Raw genomic sequence first — 22,025 nt, 5'->3', positions numbered from 1 at the left:
GTATGAACCCTCACCAAACCTGAAGACTCTTGTTGACTCACTTCACCCTGTGAGAAGCATAACATACAAAATCTGTTTCTGTCTGGTTTCAAACCAGAGACCTTTTGTGTGTTAAGCAAACATGATAACCACTACACTACAGAAACTCATGCTCTCTGCAGTGTTCCTGGTAGATGATCCACATTTTGTTAGAGACTAACGTCAACGATGGGCATGGAACAATGTCAAATACTTACAGATCCTCTCAGAGAGCACAGCAACTTGGTGAACAAACTGTCAGACTTATACTTGTGCCTAATTTCACATTATAGTCCATAAACTAAGCCTGGGATCAAAAAATGTATAGAAGATATCAGGAACAGAGACAAATGGTTCTACTGAGACTTGAACTCAGATCACTGGATTCAGAGTCCAGAGTGCTAACCATTACACCATAGAACCACCAAGTGGCATTTTGAGTAAAGTAGCCTCGATTTCAAAGATGACTAGATTGAAGTCGATTGGCAAATGAACCATCATGAAAGAGGAAGGCTCTTGTTGTCTCACTGCACCCCAAGAGATGCATAACCTACAAAAACCATTTCTATCTGGTTTCGAACCAGAGACCTTTTGCGTGTGAAGCAAACGTGATAACCACTACACTACAGGAACTGAACTCCTCTGCTTTGTTTCAGTTTGAGGTTCCAAAGTTGATGATGTGAGATGCAACACATGGAAATTTCAGCTGAGGCTTGCACTCAGATACCTGGATTCAGAGTACAGACCATGACACCACAGAACCCTTGCTGACCTTTAGTAAACACCTGTGACGAATAGAACATGCAAAATCTGTTTCTGTCTGGTTTCGAACCAGAAACCTTTTGTGTGTAAAGCCAACATGATAACCACTACACTACAGAAACTCATGCTCTTTGCAGTGTTCATGGTTGATGATCCAAAATTAGTTAGAGACTAATGTCAACAATGGGCATGGAACAATGTCAAATACTTATACCATAGACAGTGATGTAAGAGTGAGATGTTTCATGTCTAAAACTGATGAATCAATTGGTCCTAAAATACATTTATCACATTAGTGGAGAGCACAGAATGTCTGAAATGTTTTCCAGGAAAACCGCCCTGCTACACGGGAAGAAATTAGATTATACAGCTGATGAGAAAAACACCACCCCAGCCTCCATGTTGCTTTGTACAGAGGACTGGAAAGTAGCTGTGCTATAAATGAAACAAATGTTAAACTGAACTTTGACTTGAAAGCTACAGAAAATACTGACTTTTTCAGTGTTAATTTAAACAGGAAACAGTTTGTGTTTAAATTAGAGCTCAGAAACTAGAAGCTGCCTCCTCTTGTTTATTTCTGGTCTAGGGAAAACAGCGTAAAGCGGCATAGAAGAGCTGAAAAACCTAAAAGACGCCATTTTGTTCTACTTGAAATTGAGTTCGGTGGTGAGTAATTTTTTAGCCAAATAATTAAACTTCAAGTTAAAAGTATTCTCCTACCTTAAGCTAGCAGCCTCTCTGCGGGTCTCAAGTTCTTCAATTTGACTCGCTGCCAGAGCCGGACATGCAGGTTGAGCTCTGATTGGTTACTCCCAAAAAGGGGCGGAGCTTGTCACTCCAAAGCCGACCAATTTAGAGGAGCGAGTGATATGATTGGCTGGTTTAAATTCCAATCTCTGAGCCCCCTTATCTGCCTAGCAACAAAAAAGGAAATTTTGATTGGGTGAAAACCGTTTGATTTCAAATAAGTAAGTTTATGCTTTTTTTATTATTATTATTTTATTTAATTAATTAATTAATTTATACAGAAATAATAAAACACTAAAAACAAATCTGATGTAAAGTTGAATTTCTTTTTGAAAATTTACACAAGTCAGATACTTTTGACTTTTGAACCCGAAAGATTTCAGATTACGAAATTGTAGAAATGAGCTGCAAACACATGAATGATGCAAACTCCAAATAGACAAGTAAAAATGCAAGAGAAAAATGCTACAAGTCAGAAAAGAATGCTGCAATTACAGAAAATAGAAGCAAAATCCTACAATCAACAAAATAACTTCAAATGAAAAATGCTACTGGTGAATTTGTGTTTGTTTTTTATGTTTTGGAGTTTGAATCATTAATGTGTTTGCAGTTCATATTTCCATTTGCTAGCGTTTTGCACCTATCAACCATTATGGAAACAACCAGTGTTGGTGGAAGTCATGCAGAAGTAGATCCAAACAGCTTTATGTTTGAATATAATAGATTATATCAACTGCAAAAACACAAATCAATCAGATTTGTGTAAACATGTATAAATCCAGCAGCTCAGTTTGTTAATTTTAACAATGAAACACAGATTCTCTCTTTCAGTTAATCTTTAGCAAATAGTTACCTAAAAAAAAAAAAATCTAACTTTTCCTGCATGCCATATCTATATGGTGTTTATTTTCTCTTTGCTGTGTCTGTTGGCGTTCTGGGTGTGACTTTTGCATCTCTTGGGTCGCCTCCTTCCTGCTGCTGACATCCAACATTAAAGGAGCGGCCGGTCTCCAGATAGCAGCAGAGTGTCTCTGAGTGAGCAGAGGCTTTGCTGTAAATTATTCAGCAGTGGTGAGTTCCTCTCAGGGCAGAGGGAAGTAAAAGCAAAGCGTCCTCTTCTTCTTCTCCCCTCTGCTGACCCACTCAGAGGCATCAGCGGCTCCCAGCCTGCAGCCGGGGCCACATTCATTATTCATTAAAGGTATTCTGGGCCCTCAGCTCGCTGCTTCATCCACTCCATCAATCCCTTTACCCATTTTCAGAAGCTCTCTGCTGTCTTAGTGCTAACAAGAAGCAAATATTTTTCACTTTCTAGCTGCGTTTCTTGACATTTGGGGAAACAAATTGCACAATAAAAACGCCAATTTAGATAAAAAGTTTTGGTGCTCGGATTTGGCGTTTTTTCAGTTGCATAAAAATTGGTTCATTCCTCAAAACTGCAATGTAAACACTTCTTTTGCATCACGAGTCACATGATCAACAACTGGATGTTACTACTGATGGAAACCACAAAGAAGAAGATGACAGGAAGTGGTAACAGGATGACATGTTTCATAGTGACATATCACCTAAATTAAGTTATTTACATGTGATTTTCATTTCCTATTTAATTGAAACACCACAAATGCGAAATTTTGTTTTTCCACATTAATGGAGTACCAATAAAGTTTTGTACACATTTGTAAAGGAAAGGCAGCTAAAGTCCAAAAATCACAAATTTGTAATTGCAGTGTTTCCATTAAAAAAGAAACGCAGTTAAAATCACCTGTAAATAAGTTTTTTAAGTAATTAAAAAAAACACGCAGCGGCATCCTCCAATTACTTCCTGTCTTCTTCTTCTTCTTTGTGGTTTCCACCAGTGTGAATAAGACTGTAATGACACTTTCATAAACATGTCATAACACCTGTCATGAACATGAATAAGCCTTCATGAATATTCATGACTATTGTCATAAAGCGTCATTCGGTAAATTATGACACTTTTAATACAAAGTTGACATTATTCAAAATGTCTTTATGTCAACTTGACATTAACCAATAAATCATTACTGTTTAAACTTTACCTTTAATAACATAAAGTTACCTAATTTTTAAAGTGCAATCAGTAATACTTTAACAAATTTATATCAGTAATGATTTCTTGGTTAATGTCAAGTTGTCATAAAGACATTTTGAATAATGTCAACTTTGTATTAAAAGTGTCATTATTTACCGAATGACGCTTTATGACAACAGTTATAAATATTCATGAAGGCTTATTCATGTTCATGACAAGTGTTATGTCATGTTTATGATGGTGTCAAGACAGTCTTATTCACCCCCCTTCAAATAAAGTGTTACCCAAATTTATTTTCATATTGTCAAATTGTGCAATTATATGGTGAATGGAAACGCAACTGCTGGTGTGATTTCATTCTGAGCTTCAGGTTAGAAACCCTAATCAAACTCTGGTTTTTCTTACTTTTCGTAAAGATAAATAAGATATTTGAGGAAGTTTTGAGATATAGATTTTAAGATAAGAATGCACAGCATAATTAAGTTAAGAATTTACAGTAATGGATTATAACAGTAAATTTAAATATTGCATAAAAGTGAAAATCACATAAAATCGTCACACATATAGTGATAATATATTCCAAGTCTTTGTTTCTTGTAATTTTGATGAGTATGACAGATAATAAAACCCAAATAATCCAGTATCTCCAGAATAAAATGATTCTCCTTTACAGATCCTCACAGTAATGTCTTCATATCACCATTATATAAATAACTAAGTGTATTTTTCTGGGGTTTATCTTGCGTGACATGCTGGGAAACATGACTAAGATGACACATGTATGACCGTAATAAAAGAGGATTTGACTTCTGGGAGGATGAAATCTTCTTATTTTCGTTCTCTGTGTCCGTCCCGCCTGACCCACTGTAATCCTGCGCGCTGCACTGTAATCTGCAGACACACTGATCACCCACACATGCACACACGCACCCACAAACACACACACACACACACACACACACACACACACACACACACACGGTTCAGGATCAGCATGAATAGAAAACTAATTTAAATCACCGGGGATACAATCCACCATGAGTTTACACTTTTTCCGGGAACCGATAGGTGTCTTTTAGATTTCTAGATAATTTTTTTTTTTTTTTTACAGAAAATCATTTATTAATTTCTTCATCAAATGTGAACCTTCACCAACTTCAACCGCTTTTCTTCTGGTCACTTCAATACGTGCTTGTAGAACCACAAGTCCAGTCAAAACAACTTATTCCCCAAACCATGAATACAAGTATAAACTCTCGCTAAGTTGTAATGGTCATGTTCAAACATCCAACACTGCAAAAACACTAAATATTACCAAGTATTTTTTGTCTAATCTCTAGTGCAAATATCTTAGTGCATGTAACACAAGACAAAACTAACTTACAAGTAACTTTTCAGCATTAAGTCAATAATTCTTGAAAATGTATAAAAAGTATTAGTTTTACTGGCAGATTATTTCACTTATAACATGAGAAAAATGTCTTGTTAAAAGTGAAATAATCTGCAAATAGAACTAGAACTTTTTAAATCAATATTAAGGAGTTACTGACTTAAAACGAGCTCAATTTCTTGATTTAAAGTTAAAGTTACTTTTGTTTTATTTCAAGCGTATGACAACAATTGCACAAAACTCAACAATAATATTTGATAAGATTGTGTTTTTGCAGTGTTGTCCCAGTAATTATTGGATAAATTGTTATTTTGAAATAATTTTTCATATAATACACTATAAAAACACAAAGTCTTACCAAGTATTTTTTGTCTAATCTCTAGTGGAAATATCTTAGCACACTTAAAATAAGATAAAACTAACATACAAGTAGCTTTTTGGCACTTTTAAGTGAATAATTCTTGAAAATTGCTAACAAAAAAGACAGTACTAGTTCTGCTGGCAGATTATTTAATTTATAAAATGGGAAAAATATCTTTTTAGAAGTGAAGTAATCTAGCAGTGGGACTAGTACTTCTTAAAATGTATATTAAGGAATTACTTACTTAAAAAAGCTCCTAAATTTTGCTGAAAAGTTAATTCATGTTCTAAAAACAAAGGAAAAACTGGGGGCTCGTCCGGGATCACCCTGCAACTCATAATCACATGAAACCAGAGGGGAACTTGTAAATACACATTCTTGTTTATTACCATTTAATATTTTCATAAGACTATAGATTGTTAGACATTTTTTTGACACAGACGTTCCATTTAAAACATTCATATTTTGTTTTCACAATCCGTTTTTCTTGTCAAAAGAAAAAAAAGTCCATATCCAACAGTAACAAAGACAGCCTAGAAGGTACAATAATTTACTTAAAAACTGGTATTTCATGTGACAACAAAATCAGCTCGAGATTCCCTTTGCGATGAGTTTTTCATCACGGCCGAGCCGAGTGACCACAAAAGACTAGAGCTCGGATGTACATGCACTAAAGTGCTAGTGTTCAAAAGGCATGCAAACTGGTTTTAAACTGGTTTTATTCTGCCTTCCAAATATGCATAAGTTTCTTCAGGTTCATCAAGTCAACAGAGACAAACATTCATCTTAACGCAAAAATAAATAAGGACAGTAGCATCAGAAATGACATCATGGGTTTCCCCTGCAGGCCGGAAGAATATAGCAAAATTTGTTTTGTTTTTGTTTCTGTTTCTTGCGTTGAAAGAGAAAAGTGAACTCGAGAGGCAGGCAAAGTAAAAAAATCACGTTCAGATACATGAATAATGTAAAAAAAAAAAAAAACTGGTAACAGAAAAGAACAGCGCAATGTTCAGCTAGCCAGCAGTTTTCACCTGAAAAAAGGTAAAAACTGCAGCAAATACATTTAAATATGAGGGGTAACTTAAACATACAGGCGCGTATCAATTAATTAGAATATCATGAAAAAGTTAATTTGTTTCACTGATTCAGCTCAAAAAGTTAAACTTACACAGATTTACTAAAACAGAGAATACTTCAAGCATTTATTTATATAAATGTTTATCATTATGGCTTTTAGCTAACAAAGAACCAAACTTTATTTTTTTAGAAATTAAGAGAATTACATAAAATCAATGACAAACAGGATGAACAAAGAAAAGGTCATTGCTAAAGAAGCTTACTGTTCACAGCAATGTCCTCTAAATTAAAGTTGAGTGGAAGGAAAAACTGAATTCTAGAATTTGGCTGCTAATGGAGGCAAGACATTGAAATAGTTTTGTCAATTCTGCATTCTGTAAACTTTTCTTTATGCTTTTTTTAATATACTTAGACTTACTTTAATGTCTTTTCACAAAGACACGATAATGAATTTGTCAACGAAATGTTGTTTGGCTACAAGAGTACACAGAAAAACTACTGAAAAACTACAAGCGTGACTGTAAATACATACAGGAACACAAAAGAGTTACTGGTGGAAGTTAAAAAAAAAAGATGTTTGGAGAATTATTTCCTTTCGTTTCTGATGGAGTTCAGCTGGAGTGACTTTTGGTTATATGTAACCTTGGCAACACGTTTTGTTTTTAAAACAAGGAGCAGCTAATTAGCATCTCACTAACTCAAATAACAGAAGGAGGAATTTAATCCATATCCTCCATCGATTATTAAGAGAAAGGATCACATCCCCTACTCCATCTTCTCTCTGCGAGACTTTATAGCCACAGAAATAAAAAAAAAAGGAGCAGCAAAAGCAAAGGAGATGGATCAGCAGCAACTGACGATGTCATCCAGGACATGTTGCTCTGGAATATCGGATATTGAGCTGTTAGCATGTCGTGACACTTTCATACAGCAACAGTCTTCAGTCAGGGGTTTCATTAGATGTGTTGTTACACTGACTGCTATTGGATATCGGCACCAATATTGGTATCGACCGATATTATTTATTTTTAAATAAAACTGAGCTGATATGAACAACCTATATTTATTTTTTTTCCAAATGTGTCCAAACGGAAGTGAAATATATATAATATTGGTAAATATCGGTTATGGCAGCAATATCAATATCAAATATAAATATCGGCCATTAATATTGATGCATCCATATTAAAAATCCTTTTTATGTGACTTTCAAATTTGCCAAAAAAACTGAATTAAGGATTTTTATTATCTGTAAGCCACAACTTGAGTTTAGAGGGAAATTCACATTTCAGTACAAGCAAACACATTAAATATTTCACTCTGTGTAAAAATCGATTATTCTGAACTGAATTACTGCAGGAATTAAATTTTTTCTGTGATATTCTGATTCATTAAGACGCACCTGGACAGGCACCTCTGATGGAAATGGATTTACTGAACGTCATGATATTACAGTACATTCCAGATTCTTCCAAAAAGTCCTGGTTCCTTTAGTGATCCGCTGGTGCTACGTATTAGATCCCCACCCCCGGCTCAGGCGCCACGTCTCTATGGGTCTCTCGTCGTGGGGGGACGATTCTGAGGTACTGGGTCGGTTTAAATGAAAGAAGAGGGGGGAGGGATAAGTCACGCCGGTTCCTCTCCCTCCAGGATGGGCTTCCTGTGTCCCATCGGCGGGAAGGTGAACCTCCTCTTCGTCCCCTCGCTCCACCTGGGTGAAGAGGAGGGGGAGCGCGCGGCCCAGCGTGACGGGGGTCGGCGGTTTGCCGGGCGGGCTGGCCGCAGGAAGCAGGAGTCCAAAGGCGGCGCCACCGGCGACCGAGGCAGGTCCTGCCAATGACAAGCAGCTGTCAGGAGGAGAAGAAGAAGAAGAGCAACACGACGTCTGCAGCTGAGCGACGAAGAGGAAGGTGAACACCAGAGCTGGTCGTAACTACTTACATCTACTTGAGTAATTTCTTTGAAAAAATTTACTTTTATTACGCTGAGCTTCTGTCTTTTACTTGAGTAATTTTATTATGAAGTATTTTTACTCGTATTTGAGTAAATTTTCTGGATTTTCTACCCACTGAATGAAAAACAAACATGTTTTAACCAAAAATTCACCAGACACAGACCTGCAGTTTTTATTAAAGTTTCATAAGTTTTTTTATTGAAAGAAACTGATTTGGAAACATTTTATTTTGCCCGATTGTGTTATTTTTTGTTACTATAAGAATGATTGTCATTTACGTCCTTAAAATATCAAAATTTCCACTTAACTTTATATTTTGGTTCGTCTGAGTGTGCGATATTTAATTATTAAATGATTTAAAATTTGATCAGTTACTCGGTACTTAAAGTTTTTTAAGTGTTTTAGTGAAAGAAACTGATTTGGAAACATTTATTTCACCTGATTTTGTTATTTTTGTTACCCATATCAATTATTGTCACTTTTGTGTTTAAAATACCAAAATTTCCATTCAACTTCATATTTTGGTCCATCTCATATTGTCATTTTTAAATATTAAAAGATTGATAATTTGATCAGTGAAAATATGCTGAAGTAGCAAAACTCTTACTTCAGTACAAATTTTGGGGGCCTTCTGCAAACTACCAACATAATAAAAGACTATGTAAAAATGTTTGCTGTATTTAACCAAATAAATTAATTTAAAGCAGATTTGAGCTTTTGAGTAAAAATCACTGGATAGCTGTGTAAAAAGTGAACATCCTGGTTATTTAAAGACAAATAATTGGTGATTTTGCCATAATTTTCTATTGTAAGATGATTTTACTTTGTAGAAAACCTCGATCTACGTCACTGTACCCACCTCTGGTGAACAGAAACTGAGGAACACAGATGAAAAATTTAGCACATCTGGATGTTTTAATGACGACTTCGAGCGTCACGGTGAGGAAAATGTAAGTAGTCGAGTTCAGTTAATGTAGAAGATGTTTAATGTAGCAGGAGGAGGATTAAAAATGTTCAGTCGAACGTAAAGGTTGGAAGAGTTTGATGATTCTATTCCCTCCAAATGTCAGCAGAGAGAAACAGAGAAAAAGCACTTCCTCGGCTTAAAATAGGCAAAGAGGACGAGGAGAAAAATCTGAAAACGATTTCAGTTTCACTGCTTCAGAAACTTCAAGGGGAAGAATTGTGTGTTTTCAGGCTCATAATATTGTTTTACAGCAAAATCAGGTAACTATTTTACCTTCAGTTGTGATAAAAATGTTGTATATATCAAATGTGACTGGAATTTAGCGCCTCTGTCTCTTTAAGAAACTCCGCCTAGGTCCTCCCAGGTGTTTCGCTTAACAGTTGCCATGGAGATTAAAGGATTTTTCAAACATGCATGAAAGAATCAACACAAAGCTCCAGGTACGTTTTTGATGAGGGAATAAAATTATAACATAACGTAAAGCTCAAAAAAGTTAATTTTACACAACACTGGCCCTTTAATTAAGCTCTCAGGCGTTAGGGGTTTTTGTCTTCTAAAATATTTCGGATCAACAAACTGTTTTCCAAATTCACTTGAACTAACCAAATGTATTTCTCACAGAAGGATTTCACTTGTTAAGCGACACGATCGACACAAAAACAAGTGACAGAAAATGTGATTCAAGCTGATGCAGAAATCCAGATGTTTGACGGCGGCTTGCAGGACTTTGCAAAGTTTTTATCGCAAATACATCAGATCACAAATTCAACATTTCAGCTTTTTGGAAAAAACAGCCCAACAGACATTAGAACATTAATGACGGAAAAACACAAATCTTGAATTTCTGAATGCACACTAGCGCCTTCATTTCTTTCCATTTAATTAAATGTAAAGAAAAACTAAACACAAATCTCCTTTTAGATGATTTTATTATCTTTTGAGGTATTAAATCTGATTTCTAATCAGAAGCAAACTTTCTGATTAAATAAAAAATATTTAAAATCTAAATCTGCCATATTTACTTTAGATTCAAACTGTAAGTTAATTAAGCAGCTAAAAATATGTTTATTATTTTCTTTAACATGGTAGAAATGGTCTTTGTTCATCGGAAAACCCTTCATCTTTTTCAAAACAACTTATTGAAATAAAAAATTAACTGGGAAATAAATTCTAACATATCTGAATGTTTAAAGCACATAAATAATTCAATATAATTTCATAAAGCAACCGTCCAGGGACAATTGTCATAAATAAAACTAAACATTTTCCGTCTTGGTCAAATTAAATTTAGGGTTTTTACATTTAAATTAAATTATTTAGATGTTTTTTTACAACACAAATATGTTAAATGTGTATAAAAGTATATTTTTTAAAAGGAAAATAAAAACGCCACCAGTCATATTCGTCTTTTGTCAAAGGAAACGATCGGATCAACCTGGAGGAAAAACAATCCCATAATGCACTGGAAAAGTGAAGGAAAACCATCACAAATGATGTCATGACATGTAGAAGTGAACCTGGTGGAAACAGCGTTAGTCTGATTTAAAAGCAGCTCAAATGGAAAAACATCCAACCTGCAAAATCTGCCAGACGTTTTTACTGGAGCAACTTTTAGATGAACGATCAAAACACACAAACCTGATGAGTTTTAGGAGCCCAACTGTGGTTTTGCATGATTATTAATCAATTTACAGTGATCTATACTTATCCAATAATACTTCCAGAATACACGTTTCTTATTTATATTTTATTTTTACGTATGAGAAATAAAGTGGAAACGGAAAAACAAAATTTAACAGAAATAAAGGCTTTCAAACATCCATGTGAGTGTAATTAATCTATATAATGTGTTTCACTTAGTGATAAAATTACTTCAATAATATTCTAATTCATTAAGTGGGTCTGTAGTTTGGGAACAAGCTTAAGCATTAGCTGCTAGCTTAACTAGATGTGCAATTCGGCAAATCGCTGTATTGATCAGATACTAAGTAAATACAGAGTCACCAATACTGATATCAATATGGATACTTTTTATTATTCAGGTTTTATAGATCATCAAATTTCTGACCGTCAGCTGTTTTTTGTGGATTTTCCTTTAAATTATTTTGTTACAACATATTAACATGATAAATAGAAAAAAAAAACAGAAAAACAAAAATGTGTAAATAAGTGCAAAAGAAATTACCAGTTGAGATCAAATCAAAACGAGATATTTTTTGAGGTGGCATTCAGAAAGTGTAATACAAAAAAAAATCAAGATGGATTCTGAAACTAAGGTATAATTTTTACCACATTAGTATCGATCAGATACTGATACCGACTTCAACATTATTACTATTTTGGATTGATTCGCACACCTCTCAGCTAAACCCAGTTCTAAAGGAAAAGTTGAATAAAAACTGATATATTCCCTTCAACATTTCATCTTCATAATTAACATCAACACATGAGTGATAAGGTCAAAGGTTAATAGTTTGTTTGTTGTTAGTGGTTTGTAGCACATGCACAACACACAAAGTGAGTAATAAAGTCATGATATAAGTTGTAATGTTAATGTTAAATCCACAAATGTCAACTTGCCAAAAACACCATTAATATGTGAATGAGAGCAGGGCCGGCCCAAGCATTTTTGGGGCCCAAAGCAGATCTCCACTTGGGGCCCCCATACAACAAAGCAGCAGATGTTTTATCATTCCTAAGCTACTCTAACATACCTGTTGTCATTAGCATCATTTTGTAACTATCTTACATCATACCAGTGCTATTGTAGCAATCTAAAATAAATAATTTGAATTTTGAAATGCAGAGTGGTATTTAAGTGTGCCATATTATTTTAATTATTTGAAAGTAACATCAGTAGATAAAAACTAAATTTATAGTAAACCAAATAAAATTTATATTTTATATTTCCCCAACAGCAGGAAGATACCAACCTATTACTTATGTAACAACCATAAAAATAATGTGAAAATCAGTTTTGATTGTATTATTCAGTGGCTGCTTTTCCATTAACCACATAACAGTGCAAGTTGTAATTACAAAAATGCATTTGCTAAAAGCAAATTCAAAAAAAGTTGTTTTTTGAAATTTGTGTGTTTCACAAAAGTGGGATGTTAAAACTTTTTTCACATCACACGAGTCACATGACCAACAACTGGATGACAAAGAAGACGACAGGAAGTGGTGGGAGGATGATGTCACAGCATGTTTTATAATGACTTATCACAAGAACAAACTTATTCACTGGGAGGTTTTATTGCAATTTTTATATAGAATTTTTTTTTGCGAAATTGTGTTTTTCAATATTAGCAGAATATTGACAAAGTCTTGCGCACATTTGTAATAAAACGCAGCTCCTGTTACTTTACACTCACATACATATAAAAGAAAAAAAATAAGATATATAAAATTCTAGCTTGGTGCTAGGGTTAGCATCAAGCTAACCCTACCTCCCTGGTGGTTGGGAGACCAAAGCAGCTGCTTAGAGATGCGGTATGTAACTTTTATGAAAAAGCATTTTTTTTTTTACATATTTGTTAAAATTATCATTATGTTGTGACAGTATAATATAAAGACAAATAATCTGTGAAAAAAAAAATCTTGCTCATCTGCCACAACCAATCAGAGCCAGGAGGAGGGTCTTATCGCTGTCAATCACTCTTGTTTCCTCTCTGCTATGCTACAGCTGGTTCACTCCAACATAGCCTGTCACAAATGCAAAGGCTAGTTAGCATAGCTACCGATGACGGAGGATAAATGTTTTTTCTGTAACAGTAAGTTGTTTTTCCACCATTGGTACATGAGTTTGATTGACAGCACTAAGACCCGCCTCCTGGATCTAATTGGTTGATTTTTACAGACCACAATAGCAGCGCCAGGAAGACATTTATTTTTTCACAGATTATCTGTCTCACACTCAGAGGCGGGTAGTAACTAGCTACATCTACTCAATTATATTTACTTGAGTAACTTTTTTGAAAAAAAAAAAAGTACTTTTAGGAGTATTTTTACTACACTTCACTTTTTACGTTTACTTGAGTAATTTTATTATGAAGTATTTATACTTTTACTTGAGTAAAATTTCTAGATTTTCTACCCACTGAATGAAAAACAAACATGTTTTAACCAAAAATTCATCAGACAAACAAACACCTGCAGTTTTTATTAACATTTTTGAGAAACTGGTTTGGAAACATTTTATTTTGCCTGATTTCATTTTTTTGTTACTTTTTTGTTAATTATTGAAATTTTGTTGTTTTTTCCTGCCTATTTTTCTAAAAGTTACAAACTGTAGCTTTAACTTGTATATGCTTTGGGCCGGCTCTGAATGAGAACAGAGGCTGTTTCACATTCTAAGTGCAGAAAGTGCGATTACGTTTCATCTGGATGAACTTTAATACTCTAACAAACAGAATGGGGTTGTAGTGGAATTTGTGCAACTGATATTTAATGGACAACAACATGCAAAACCAGCAGTCGGGTCCCACAGAGATAAACACAAAGCATGCATCACCACGAAGGAGCAGAACCAACATAGGCATGGCGCAACGTGTCGACCGCGCCGACGGCTTCACGCACTGCTGACCTGTGAAGCATGCATTAATGAGGAGGGGGGATGTGGAGGAGGTGAAAGGTCCGTGAGCCTGGTGAACCCACCGCCACAGGCCAAGGGAGAAGAAGAAGAAGAAGAGTAAGAGGAGGAAGAGGAACTTACATCATGGAGACAAGCAGAATTAGAGTCCCCAAGGAGTTGTTAGTATGACAGTGTGGTTCTGGATCAGCGGACAGGAAAGAGGAGGGACAGAGCGAGCCGAGAGAGGAGGAAGAGGAGGAAACGGGGGAGAGGAAGGGAAGATATAGAGCAGGAAATGTTATTTTATAAAACTGAGCAACGGAAAAGAAGGATTTGCAAATTGAAAGCAGACATAGGGTGGCGAGTTGCAGCCTCCAGATCATAGAGCAGTTAAACAAACCTGGAATAAAAAGCAGCAGAGGAAACAGCTAACTTCCATGTCAGCGAGTTTTGAGATTAAATAACAAAAATCCTGTAGTTTCCTTCCAATTAAGTGGATTTTTATTTATGGTTTTCAATGTAAAAATCTGAAAAGTGTGGTGCACATTTGAATTTAGCCTCTTTTACTCAGATAACTTAAAATCAATTCTGATTACAAGACAGGCTGAAATAATTGGTTGTGATTAATCGTCAACTAAATTAGTGATTGATTAATATTTAACTGGCATAAACATACTAAAAGGTAATTTGCTGGAAGAACAACACACTCAGAGCAGCATGTAAGCCAAAAATCTGAAAAAACAAACAAACAAGCAAACAAAAAAAAAAAAACATCTTACAACCCTTAGTCTGTATATATGTTGCACCCAGAACTCCTCAAGTGGCAGTTTTGGCTTCATCTGGTTGAAACACTATAAAACATTCCAACGTCAATGTCAACTTATTTATAAATTGACCAAACATAATTGGTAAGATTTTGTGTTTTTGCAGTGTAGTTGTGATTAGCTTCGTTTATAAATTTTATTTCATAATCTTTTGGTTGAGGTGTTACCATTTTTTGGATAATTATTCCCTCTGGTTTTGGAGGGATTTTTGCTCCAACACTTATTTACTTTCGGACAGTTGTTATGACGCGTAACCATGGCAACAAGGTGTCGTTTTTACAACTGGGAGCATCTGATTAGCATCTCAAAAGCAGAAATACTACCTGCATTATGACACAAAAACCCAACTTTAGGGTCTCTGTTCAGCTTGCTAGCCATACGGCCAGACAAAGATTTAAAATGAGGTGGCAAAAGCAAATGAGGTGGATTAGCGATGCTACAGATGCTGTCATACAGGACATGTTGCTGTGAAATATCGTCTCTGCTACCTGGAAATTTAGCGGTTAGCGTAACAGTCATGAGACCATCATGTAGCAGCACTCTGTAGTCAGAGGCCTCTTCAGTTCCGCAGCAACACTGACTGCTACTGGAAATCCATCACCGTAATACACAACAACTCTTTAAGAATACAACATGTAATTTCCTTACAGGATAAAGTATTTTGATATTGAATTGACAAACATTATCAGTTTATATATCCGTATAGTGAATGCGGATATATTTTCTCTGAATGGCTGAAGCTCTGATTTCATCAAGCCACTCAAACCGCAACTGCTTAAGCATTCTGGTTAAGGATTTAATTGGACTTCAGTGATATTTGTAGGGCTGGGCGATGTGGTTCTCTTTCATATCAGATGTGATTTTTATCCCTTTTTTAATAAATAAAATTACAAACAGAAAATGTTTTCAAAAAGGGGTTTTATTTCTGAAATGCTTCAAAAGTTAACTGGATTTAATGTCACCAGCTCAGTAGCAGTTTTTTTTAAAATTCGAAATAGACTAAGTCATATCCACTGCTATTAGTAATAATTTGATGCTAACATGTTAGAAAACTAAGTACTTCCTTGTTTGTAAGATTTATACCAAAGTATAAATTTACAAGATGTGCAACATTCCTCATTTACACTTTTTATTCTCATAAAATTTCCATTTTATTCTTCTAATATTACAGAATTATTCTTGTAATATTATGACTTTGTTCTTGTCAGTAAAAGAAAAAATAACTGTAGTTTGCTGGACGATATGATTGAAAAAAAAATCACGATATAAGCATTTCATATAAGTCGATATCGATAAATGTATATACTGATAATTATTTATTCACTTTTTTAATATATATATATGAAATTCTGCCAAACTGGTGACATGCTCTTTCCTGTTTCATCCACAGTTTTCAATCTAAGCTGTTGTTTTTTTATTTTTCAGCAGTTAAGGCGGAACTTTAAACTGCTGCTGCGTAAGTTACTCACCAAGTTGTTGCTAGGTAACCACAGAATGAGTGAGTTGCTAGGTAACCAAGGAGTGAGAAAGTTAGTTAGCTGAAATTGAGCTGTTAAAATCTTTCCTCTGCCTACATCGAATGTTGTGAGGTTCTTGATCGGAGTTCAGAGAATATTCTATATATTAAACATTCGATCAGATGTATTATCTATTGATAATGATCATGTGTCCATTGCAATATATATATTGTTATTGATTTATGGTCCAGGTCTATCTGGCCCGAAAAAATTTTACCTGAATTCAACATTCAAGTGAATAGAAGCTCTAAAATAAGATGGACGCCCTGGGCATCACAGAATCCTAGAAACACAAGGAACTTATCTTCCAAAACTTAAATATTCAAATATCAAATAATCAATAAAATAACATTGAATTATCACCCAGCCCTAAAAGATTAATAATTTCACTCTTAAGCTGTAAGTCTATTGACGTCACAGCTCCAGTTATCAGCAAAGTGAAGCATATTTCAGTAAAAGTCGGAGCTCAGAGGACAGACTACAAGCAGCAGGAATATACAGAGAAGAAGAAACTCCCAGCATGCAGCAGAGGAGAGAGGCTCAGTGTTTCTGAGGAGAGCTAAATGTTTTAACATTACCATCGCATCAGTCAGTGCTTTCAATCTGAGAGAAAAAAAAAATCAACATTTTAGTGCATGTTCTTATCTGGACTACGACTGAAAACTTGTTTGTCTTCAAAGGGAATCCGAGGCGATGATGTCAGTGTGTCATAAAACATGGCCGCCAGATAAACTGAATGATGAAGCGCTGAATCCAGGGCGTCTGTATATTTACCTCCATACATCCAGACTGTCCTCTGTCCGTCTCCGCCGTCCGGACGGCGTCCCTGCCGTGGCCGCCCTGTCCGCCTGCCTGCAGCCGCCGCTCCTCCCTGAAGCTCTGCTCCTGCAGCTTCTTGTTCAGGATACGCGCCGCGTTTTCAGCCAGCGTGTATCCCGGTGGCGCGGACAGGTCCTGCCGGATGCTGACCACCTCTGGGTTCCTGTCGCCCTGAGTCTCCACGATCAGCTGCACCGGGCTGGGCGAGCGTCCCCTGGCGGTGGCGCCGTGAGCCGGGCTGGGCTCTGCGGTGACTGGCGGCGTCGGCCGGGAGCGGCTGGGGGATTTGTTGAACTTCTCGAAGACGACCGGCGTGTGGTCGATGATGTTGAAGAGGCTGGAGAGGCCGTCGTTGATGGTGGTGTGGACGGGGCTGTCCCGGGTGGTGGTGGAGCGCGCCCACGCCGACTCACTGTTGCCCTTCTGGGGGGTGGAGGGGGTGGCGGTAGGGCTGTCATGACAACAAGAACCAGTAATTATTGCGATAAATGATAATATTGTTGTTTTGAGACCATATTCAAATAATAGTTTGATCAGTTCTTCCTATTTTGATCTTCTGTTTTAGAGCCTCTTGTCACTTTAAATCCAAATAAGTTACTGCTGGCCACGCCGCCAAATCAACGTTTACATTCGCAAGTAAAATTGGCTGCAAACAGATGTGCAATTATGCAACCGTGCATCTTTGAAAAACAGAAGTGGAGCCTCCTGCACAACCAACAACAAAGTAGCAAGCGGTTTCTGGATGATAAGTCAGCAACAAAACACTTGTCTTTTCCAGGAGCCTTTGTACAGCACAGACAAAACCAGCTGACCAAATGTGCTGGAGTTGCACTTGGGTTGCTAGGTAACAGGCTAGGCTTTGGGGGTTGCTAGGTAACAGGCAGTGCCTTCTGATTTGGGACATTACATTCCAGAGATTTTTGAAACCCCTCATCTTCCAGGGACCAAAAAACTTTAATTTACTGCCATAAAGCAGCTGGGTGATTTCTTAAAATGCTTAGATTGTTTTTAGAAGGAGTAGAGACCCAAATGAAAGCGAAATGTGAATTTTGCATACATCCAGCTCATCTTCAATTATCATTAATTGCTTACGTGGCAGCACGGCTGTTATTTGTCGGCTCGTTCTTCCCGGACGTGGACGGCTTGCGCTGCAACTTCGGAGAGCCGTATTTGGGCGAGCAGCACGGTCGCTCGAACTTGCTTTGCACCACCGGCGAGTACTGCACCTTCCTCGTGCCGCGAGACGGAGACGAGATGGGCGTGCCGCCACCTTTCGGTGTGAGGCAGCGGTGGGGGCTGCTGGTCAGGTTCCGCAGCAGGTCCGTCTGCAGGCCGACGCTGATGGTCTGGGTCGTCTGGGTTCCTCGCGTTGTGAAGCCGTTGGTCTGGCAGGCGGTGTCGCGCACCGCCAGCCCTGGCGGGGAGCGGATGGCGTTGCGGACAGAGATGGCCACCTCCTTCATGTCATCGCTCAGGTTTTTCTGAAGCTGCAACTCCAGAGAGGAGGCGAAACCCACAGTGGAGCAGATGGGGGACGTGCTGGGAGACGTCCGGAGTCCGCCGCCCTCCAGGAGACACGGCCACCGCGGACCGCTGAACACCTCGTCTGATCCTCCGGCCTCTCTGCCCAGCCGCGGTTTGCTACCCTTTAGTGCTGAAACAATTAATCAGATTAGTAGAGACAAATCGATTGTTGAAATAATCAGCAGATAATTTTGTCATCAATTAATCATGAGTGTGCAGGAGTTAATTTATTTTGTTTAGTCAACAAGTTGTTTTTCCAGACATTTATTGGTGTGTTCAGTTCTGTTACGCTGCAGTTGGTGGTTACCATAGCAACCGGTAACTGGCAGCTCCTCCCCCTTTTTTCTGTTGCCGTCGGTAACTGAGGCATGTATTAGGATCAGCTCAGTGTTTTGTTTATAATTATATCTCCCAGTTCAAATAGTACTTTTTTAAAATCAACATTAAGAAGTTATTTTCGTAAAACAAGCTCCTGTGTCTCGCTGAAAAGTTACTTGTAAGTCAGTTTTGTTTTATTTCCAGTGTATTAAGATATTTGAACTAGATAAAAACACTTGGTGACATTTTGTGCTTTACAGTGTCATCCCAGTAATTATAGCGATAAACAATAATATGGTTTCGAAACCATTATCAAAAGATGCACTGCAAAAACAAAATGTTATTGAGTATTTTTGGTTTACTTTCTATTTAAAATATCTTATTATCTTGCTGTTTGTCTTTATTTCTGTTACTCCTGCCCAGTCCAGTTTAAATATTCCACATGTTGAACTAATAACAGACCATTTTATCTTATCTTAGTCACTGAAATATACAGAGGCTTCTGTTGAAAGAACACACTCAGAGCAGTAATTAACCTAACCTCTTAAAAATATATATATAAATTATGAATTTAAAATAAAAAACAGCCTTAAGTGGCATAATTTTAATTTAACTCGGTTCAAATTCTGTAAAAAGAAAATCTCCTATCAAGTAGGGCCGAAATCAGATTAATCATGATGAATCAGCTGTTGAAATAATCTATTTTAATCGATTAATCGGTGCACCTCTAGTAAAAAATATTTCTATACTAGTTACATACATCAGAGTAATTGATAACTAAAACAATCATTAGTTGCAGCCTTTACCTTTGGAATAAAGCAGATCCTGGTCCTGGGTGGCGGTTTGGTCCGCTGCCCCTGCTCGGGTCGGACTGTGGAGGATGGGAACCCCGTAGTGCTCCACTCCGACCCCGGCCCCGGGGCTCCGGAGGGGGGACTTGTGGCAGTGCTCGGGGCTGCTCAGGGTGCTGGTGGTCAGGGTGGCGCTGGTGGTCAGGAACCAGGAGGCCGGCGGAAACGGGTCGGAGCCGGCCTCCCCTTCCAGAACCGACCGCGGGCCGGGGAAGCCCCAGCCTTTGTTGCTGAACTCCTCGATGTACTTGAGGTCGTCTGGAGAGAGCGGCGGCGTGACGTCGTCTCGGTCGGGGCCGCCGGGGCGTGACTTGTCGGGGAGGAACGGTGAGCTGTCCATCAGCCGCTGGAAGTCGCTCATGGAGCAAACAGACTTGGCTCTGAACATAAAACACATCAAAAGCAGTAAATTAAACCATGAGCAAGTAATAAACCAACACAGATGGGTAGGAACTAGTTAAATTTACTTAATTACATTTACATGAGTAACTAATTTGAAAAAAAATTACTTTCAGTAGTAATTCTACTACGCTGTACTTTTCTATTTTAACATTGTCTGTAATAATTTTGTAAACATCTGTGCCAGGGAAACACATTTGTATCATTCTTGAACTGAGGTTAGGGGCCACACATGGCCAGTTGATGATCAGTTCAGGGGCCGCAAATGTTCCCCAGGCCACACTTTGGACACCCCTCGGCTGTGGACGATTCAAAACATGATTTTGGGTAAACTCATTCAGACAATAAGATTTTAGTCTGCTCAGTTATGCCTATTTTGATCTCCTTTCATCTGCTTTAGGGTCTTTTGTCGCTTTAAATTCATGTAAGTTGCTTCTGGCCACGACCCCCAACTCAACATTTACACTCACGTAAAAATGGCTGCAAAGAGACTCGCAATTAAACAACACTACATCTTTGAAAAGCAGAAGCATTTTCTTAGAAATTGGTTTTAATCGCTTTTATTTATTCATTTTATTAATTATTTCTATTCATTATTATTCCTTGTTATGTTTTTTGCCCTTTGGGATCTAAAGATATAAAGGGCATTATAAATAAAATCTATTATTAATTATTATTATTATTATTATGACCAAAATGTTCTGGAACTCCACTTGGGTTGCTAGGTGTCGAGTGGAGTTCCGTTTGGGTTGCTAGGTAACGGGCTGGCTTCTCTTGGTTACAAGGTGAGATTTGTGACATTAGATTCCGAAGGCTTTTGAAACGACTCGTTTTATAGACATGACAAAACATTTCATATATTCCTGAAAATACATGAACTTGTCTCCTTTCTATCCCCACTCAGGATGATAAGTAATCCTAACACATTTCATTCTTTCTTTCTTTTCTTGAAAACCAAATGAAACCTTCTTAATATTTCAAACTTGGCTGAATTATTTATAACCACAGCAGCGTGGATCTCTATCCTGCTTAAAAAGAAAAACCCAAATAAAAGCCACCAGGGACAAGCTGCGTGTCACTTTTAGTAAAAGCAAACAGAATCAACGCAAAGTGTCCCAAGGGGCCGTCGTGTACGAAGGAGTGAGAGAAATGCAGCAAAAGCCTGGAAACGACAACCAGTCAGGCTGAATGGGGTTTAACTCCTACCTGAGGAGACTTCCACCTTCCCTCATCTCCTCTTCTTCTGGGTATCCAGGAGCGCCGTCACCCTCTGAAATCTCATTGAGAGCCTGAAACAACAGATGTAACTCTGTTTACACACAGCAGGGGAGGCAAACATCGGCCAGAATCCCAGAGCTGAAGCTATTCTGCGGCCATATTGTATTAGAAACTTAAACAAAAAAATTATGTTGTGATTTTTGTTATGCTCAGTAACAATTTAGACAAGCATTATGTTAATGAACAAAGTGGTTAGTTTTGTAATCTTAGTAAAATGCAGACAATTTCCTAACCCTTTGGATATTTTCTTTACTTTATTTGGTCTAGAAAATCTTTTCACAGCAACAAACCCTGCTTTTTATTACCAAATAACATGGAGAATTGATGTTAACTGAGCAGGCATAAAAGCTGGATTTTTGTTACTAAACAGTGGGTGGTCAAAGTGGAACTATAATTGTCTTAATAACAAATTTTGTTATTGTGACAGTAGTTATTGCGATAAAGATATTGTCGTTTTAATGTGTTAGATGTAACTTAATAAACTATGTTTATTAGCTTGGAAGACTAATAAACTTTGGTTTTGTAAAAAAAAAAAAAAAAAAAAAAAAAAAAAAACACCCCACACTACAAATGAAAAAATTTTTAAATAC

The 22,025-nt window shown here is 37.1% G+C and overlaps 1 protein-coding gene, 1 long non-coding RNA gene and 2 other non-coding genes across 9 annotated transcripts in view; 1 reads left to right on the top strand and 3 right to left on the bottom strand.

The window, feature by feature from the left end:
- Window positions 1–73: 73 nt before the first annotated feature.
- On the bottom strand, window positions 74–146 carry trnav-aac (transfer RNA valine (anticodon AAC)). Its single transcript has one exon. It is a non-coding gene; the product is annotated as a tRNA-Val (tRNA).
- A 223-nt stretch (window positions 147–369) lies between these two features.
- On the bottom strand, window positions 370–441 carry trnaq-cug (transfer RNA glutamine (anticodon CUG)). Its single transcript has one exon. It is a non-coding gene; the product is annotated as a tRNA-Gln (tRNA).
- Window positions 442–3,530: 3,089 nt separating this feature from the next.
- Window positions 3,531–18,989, top strand: LOC106957663 (uncharacterized). Its single transcript, XR_001427003.1, has 3 exons — window positions 3,531–3,545; window positions 5,251–5,254; window positions 18,812–18,989. It is a non-coding gene; the product is annotated as an uncharacterized LOC106957663 (long non-coding RNA).
- mtcl1 (microtubule crosslinking factor 1) overlaps window positions 5,695–22,025 on the bottom strand; it is a 76,240-nt gene continuing 59,909 nt past the window's right edge. For 3 of the 6 annotated variants that reach the window (XM_015049074.1, XM_015049075.1, XM_015049078.1), the window contains 5 exons: window positions 21,364–21,446; window positions 19,708–20,138; window positions 18,158–18,719; window positions 17,021–17,516; window positions 5,695–8,241 (listed from right to left, as the gene is read on the bottom strand). In XM_015049074.1, the coding sequence (XP_014904560.1) occupies window positions 8,038–8,241; window positions 17,021–17,516; window positions 18,158–18,719; window positions 19,708–20,138; window positions 21,364–21,446 (1,776 nt within the window). In that variant the 3' untranslated portion in view covers window positions 5,695–8,037. Of the gene's footprint in view, window positions 8,242–14,046; window positions 14,105–17,020; window positions 17,517–18,157; window positions 18,720–19,707; window positions 20,139–21,363; window positions 21,447–22,025 lie in introns of all 6 variants that reach the window. The other 3 variants (XM_015049077.1, XM_015049079.1, XM_015049080.1) reach the window with 2 other exon arrangements.

Source organism: Poecilia latipinna, unplaced genomic scaffold (genome assembly GCF_001443285.1).
Source record: "Poecilia latipinna isolate Pla-1442-1.1 unplaced genomic scaffold, P_latipinna-1.0 Scaffold925, whole genome shotgun sequence".
Lineage (NCBI taxonomy): Eukaryota > Metazoa > Chordata > Actinopteri > Cyprinodontiformes > Poeciliidae > Poecilia > Poecilia latipinna.
This window is presented reverse-complemented; position numbering and strand designations above follow the sequence as displayed.